This window comes from Nannospalax galili, unplaced genomic scaffold (genome assembly GCF_000622305.1).
Source record: "Nannospalax galili isolate Female #2095 unplaced genomic scaffold, S.galili_v1.0 scaffold100, whole genome shotgun sequence".
Taxonomy (NCBI): Eukaryota; Metazoa; Chordata; class Mammalia; order Rodentia; family Spalacidae; genus Nannospalax; species Nannospalax galili.
In genome coordinates this window covers 269267-274794 of record NW_008352891.1, presented here as the reverse complement: position 1 = coordinate 274794, position 5528 = coordinate 269267, and the positions used below count along the sequence as shown (strand labels likewise).

General features: G+C 45.4%; 1 protein-coding gene across 1 annotated transcript in view; it reads right to left on the bottom strand.

Moving 5' to 3' along the window:
• Positions 1–2070: 2070 nt before the first annotated feature.
• Positions 2071–5528, bottom strand: part of Nbas (neuroblastoma amplified sequence) — a gene marked incomplete at its 5' end in the record, with an annotated part of 269116 nt that continues 265658 nt past the window's right edge. The window contains 1 exon segment of the mRNA XM_017802479.1: positions 2071–2471. Coding sequence (XP_017657968.1) covers positions 2196–2471 — 276 coding nt within the window.

Sequence of the window (5528 nt, the reverse complement as noted above, 5' to 3'; positions counted from 1 at the left end):
GCACTTTTGGCTTCTAGATCCCACTGGACAGATATTCCTAAAATTGGGAGAAGTGTGCTATCCCCTCTCCTCTGAAGTATTTTCTGAGAATTGCAGCAGCCTTTTCCAACTTTCAGTGCTGCTGAAGGCTTTGGAAATGAACTCAATCCCAGGACAGGCAAATTGCAACAAGTTGGGAGGGTGTGCGTCACTTAAGTCTCCAAAGGTGATCAAATCCTTCTTGTTGGAGGACCTTGTAGTTGAGTCTATATGGGTGGGAATGAAGGGAAACCAATGGTGATGGAGACTGTCAGGCTAGTAACAGTATTCTTAGAGTATGCAGTCATCAGATATGGCCATGACACTGGCTGGGAGTGTGTGGGTTAAGAGGCGGAGACTGCTGTATGCTGCATGGCAGACCCTTATGTAGAGCCTTGTTACATTCAGCCTGCTGGTTTTGACAGAATATGGAAACCAACCAGGGACAGCCTCTTCAAGTTACCTAAAATATTCTTTATGACAAAAGATATATAAAATATCATCTCACTGACTCAGCCATTAAGAGCACTGGCTATTCTTGCAGAAGACCTGGGATCAAATTCCAGCACCCACATGGCCACTAACAACTGTCTGTAACTCCAGTTCCAGGGGATCCAACAGACTCTTCTGTCCTCAGGCATTGCACAACACAGGTGCATTTACCTACATACAAGCAATACACACATACACATAAAATAAAAATGATTAGGCTAAGTGTGGTGGTGCACGCCTTTAGTCCCAGCATTTGGGAGGCAGAGGAAGGCGGATCTCTGTGAGTTCAAGGCCAGCCTGGTCTACATAATGAGTTCCAGGCCAGCTGGGGCTACAGGGAGACTCTGTCTCAAAAATATTTTAAAAAAATTAAAAATTATCCTCTCACCTACTGTGACAGTTGGTAAATATCAACTTGCCACAAATTAGAATCACCTGGGTAGGGAGCCTCACCTGAAGAATGTTCTGATTGCCTTAATTGATACAGGAAGACCCACTTCAAATGTGGGCAGCACCTTCCAGAAGCAGCTTGGATAAAGACCCAGAAAAAGAAAGATTGTTGGCCTTTTGTTCATTTGGCCTTCCTGTAAGCGGGCTGACCACTGACTGTGCTGCTGCTCTCTCCTTTGCTGACATCAGGACCAGCACTTCTAGGCTTCCATATATATTATCAGTTCTGTTCCTCTAGAGAACCCTGACAAACACACACTGACCTAGACTAAACCCATTAATTACCAGCCATATTTCTTTGTGGCAGGGGTGGAAATGTCTGTGCCACAGGTTAGATGGAGGCCTCTGATGGCGATGGTTTCTATGTTCATATAGATGTTCCCCATCCTGTTACCTAGTCTGTTGCTGTGCCTTGGATTGAATGAGACACTCATGAAAGCCAAGTCCTGAGCACTGATACAGCCTTTGCCTGAGGCACATGATTGGGCAGTAGGAAGTCACTATGTAGACCAGGCTGGCCTTGAACTCACAGAGATCCACCTGCCTCTGCCTCCCAAGTGCTGGGATTAAAGGCATGTACCACCATGCCCCCCCCCCTTTTGTGGTTTTTACGGATGTGAATGTGTCAATTTCAATATGCTTATTTTGATAATTTTGGTAATCCATTACCAAATGGTGAATGCATCTCATGGGCAACACTTCACATATTCAACACTAGCAGGTAAGAAAAATTAGCATTTAAGTCTCTTCTATGTACCTGAAAGAGCTTCACACACACAACCTCACACAATACTCAACAACTTTGTGAGCTAAATAATGTAACACTTTCTATATGACAGATTTAGAGTTTGGGGAGGCCAGCTACTTGGCAAGACCACAAGAACTACTCTGAGCCTTGACCAAATGGCTGTCCCTCTTCTAGCCTCTGGCAGCTGGACCAGCCACTGGCCACTCTACATTCTCACACAACACATCACCTACTCCAATTTTCTGAACTATTATCAATTATCTTCTGCCTAGAAAAGGAAGTTAAAAAACGAAAACAGTCAACAGTAACAATACAGCATGTTAGCATTCGGCATAAGGAAGAAAGCTTAAAAGGCAGCGGGCTTGTCATTTATATTCACCTTTATTTCTGATTTGTTGGAAACACTGAGAGCAAAGAATCGCTACAAGTGCTGCTTCTGGGTTGGAGTGGTCCATCTTGCCAGGAGCAGGGCCATGGGTAGGTGTGCTCATTCCCAGTGCTGTGCTGCGCTGAGGGCTGTGCTGAAAGTTCTCAAGGCTTGGTGCGTCCCCCGCACAGCCAGGAGGAGTGACCCAGCTTCGGCTTCATGGCCCGCTTCCTGTAGGTGTCTGGCTAGTTCCTCTGCATCCCAGCGTCCTTGCTGGTTGCTGGCTACAAGGTGACCAATGATGTGTGGATAGAAGGGGGTGGAGACACACTTCACCAGCAGCCTGGCATCCAGGAGCAGAGAAAGTAGCTCCTGGTCACAATTGGAGTCATTCACCTTCAAGAAATAAGACAGGTAAACATGGATGAGCACTTGCGTCCTTCTCTATCCTGCCTCCCTGTGCTCTCACTGGGTTGTCACACATATCCTGCTTGGTTTAAGAGGATTGCTCCAAACAGTGCAAAGAGGAAGTGACGAGCATCTTGGAGGTCAGAGATGGGATGACAGACAAGGCTTCCTTTCAGCATAAGGAGACAATGTACCCAGACCCCTACCTGAACCATTATTGCACGCTCCAGCGATCATAAACCGAGTACCAAAGTCTGGCTCAGACTGCAGGTGCATTACTTCACAGAGCCCCTTCGGATTCAGCCTGTGACACTGGCACTTTCACTTCTTGGCTTTACACATAAGGATATTACAGTACAAGAACTTTGCTTAACATTGGAGTAAGTCATGGAGCCCAAATCGGAATTTAGGTCAGTCTTCACTTCAAAGTCTGAGCTCTTAAGAATCACATTTACCATTTCATTTGCCTTTTCATCGTGGTCTGCATTCTTTAACCCCAAATTCTCTGTTGAATGCAGATCCACATGAAAAAATCTTTTCAGAATAAGGAAACTTTTTTTTTCTGCTCTGCTGAGAAAAGAGTATGTCCTGCAGCCCACAGACATAAAGAGGATGACCGGCAGTGGGTTTACATTGTTCTCCGAGGCCTGCCTGGAGGAAGCTCAGCACCAGAGCTGCCTTTGTGAAGCACGTTCACAATCTGGCTTGCATGGCCTCTGTACAACCCTTCTCCCTGCTCTTAAGTCTACACATGTTTTTTCACAGCTTTGCCGCTTCGTTTATATTTTTTCTGTTTTTTTGGTATTATATTTTTGTGAGGGTTCATACAGGATCTATGAGGGAACAAGGATGGTTACCAGAAATCCTAACTGCCATCAGCACCACCAAATAGCTGTGGTAGTCCTTGTTCATGTCACTGAAGTTAGCAACTGTGCCTGTAGGTACCTCAAAAATGATGTGGCATTTCAAAGACAACTAATTAATTAATGGTTAGACCAACTATACTACAAAACTCTACACAGTGGCTCTTCCTGCCTGTTCTTGACAGGAAGGAGAGGGTACTGAAGATTCAAAGATTGTCTGCTGCTCAAAGACTTAATAAAAGTTACTGCCTCCATCGATAGCGTGTCAGCATTATTCACAATCCAACCTCCTCGGCCATCTTTTCTAAAGCTCTATTGGCCAGGCCACTGCTCCTTCCCTCGGGCTCCCTCACGCCTGACATACACCTCTTCACTCTGTTATGGTGACTTGTCTGCCTCCGCTACGGATGGTAGGGGCATGCAAGTTACAGGGACTTTATGGTTTTTCTTTTTCACTATCTAGTTCAGCTGATGTTAGTTAAATGGTCAAATGAACTGACCTCACTGAACTTTGCCACAGTTTTATAATTTGTACAAGTATGTGATAAAGACATTGTCATCTTGGTAGCGGACTGACCCCCAGAGAGCTGCATGTTGAGACCAAGGTGTCTCCATGTTCTTAGTGTTCTCTGGTCTCTCATTTCAGCAACTTTTATTTATTTTGAAGCAGGGTCTCACTGTAGCTCAGAGTGGCCTAAAACTGGAACATCAGCAACCTTGTCTCAGTTTCCTATGTGCTAGGACCACAGGTACAAGCGACAATGACAGGCTTTCATTTTACAAATTCTTAAATGTACAACTCACACATGCCTGACCCAGAAAAATACTTAGTTGGTCTCCACAGGGCTTTAGGTTTTGTTTTCTTTTGGCGAGGCTATATAGCATGAAAGGCAACTGGTATAAGAGACTGGATCTCTGCTCACACCCTGAATGGTGCATGTGCCCACGAGTCTGCCTGGCTTCTCTACCATATTCTCCCCTTCTCACACTTGTCAAGCATAAACCTTAATCCCATGGAGCTGCTTCCTCATCGTCACATAGCAACCCCCAAAGGCACATTCTTTCTCAGCTTCCACACACCCCTTTATGGCAGTTCTAAACTCAATTGATGAAGATTATATGGGCGCTCCATGGTGGAGGTAGACTAGCAGCTTATCTTTGATTAGTTTATACTCTGTCACCTTCTAGAACACTGGCTCCTCCAGGGCAGAGATCTCATATCTTTTGTTCACCCCTGCATCCCCCAAGCTCAGAATGGCTGGTCACATGGCACCAGCACCCCAAGATTTGTGTACTGTGTGGATGACTTACTTCACAGGTTATACTGCTTCACTCTGCACTGTTATCTGTGTGTACAGATGCACACAGGGTCTCTGAATTACTTATTCTGCATGTTATTATTCTGTTTTACCCTTAAGAATAAAGACTCCTTTCTACCTCAGCCTCCAGGAAAGCACTCTGTTAGCAAGAAGCTATAGGCAAATGTACTCCATAAAGTACCTCATAAAAAGTAAAGTCCAGACACTGTGGGGTATTTCTTTCTGTGTTGCCCTGAATAAGTTTTCAAGGCTGGTGTCTTTGTTCCTTTTGATTTACTCACAAACCTCTCTTTGGGGGAGGGAAAGAGGGAGGAAAATAGCTCCAGCTGGAGGAAGAGACAGCCCTTTCAGTCAACGCAGGTTCCTCTTAATACTTGCTCAGGCCTGACCCAAACCTTCACATTTGCTTCTGGTAGGAAGGGCCCAGCTTTCCTGGACCCTACCTGGCAAGGGGTGGGAGGAGCAGCCCAGGCCACTTGCTGTCTGAACGCTCCCAGGGAAAGCCAAAGGCCAAGGTTGTAGAACTAATGCAGTGTTTTTCGCTTAAGAGATCCCCAGGAAAAGGCAGAGTCAAGATTCTGGGTCGCACTGGGGTTTTGGGGAAAATTCTGTCTTACTCTTTACAATCAAGTGCTAGGAAAAAGGAATTGGCTCTCTTTAGTTCATTTCCTTCTCTTTCTGCCTGGGTCTGGCTCTTTGTAAGAAGTAGAGAAAGGCTTCATAACTGCTATTTGGAAAGAAAATGCTGTAGGGACTGTACATCTAGGACAAAATGAAGGATGAAACATAAACAAAAGCTGGGTGTGGTGGTTCATGTCTGCAATCCCAGAAGTCCTAGGCCTGGGCCACTGGGTACGTTCAAG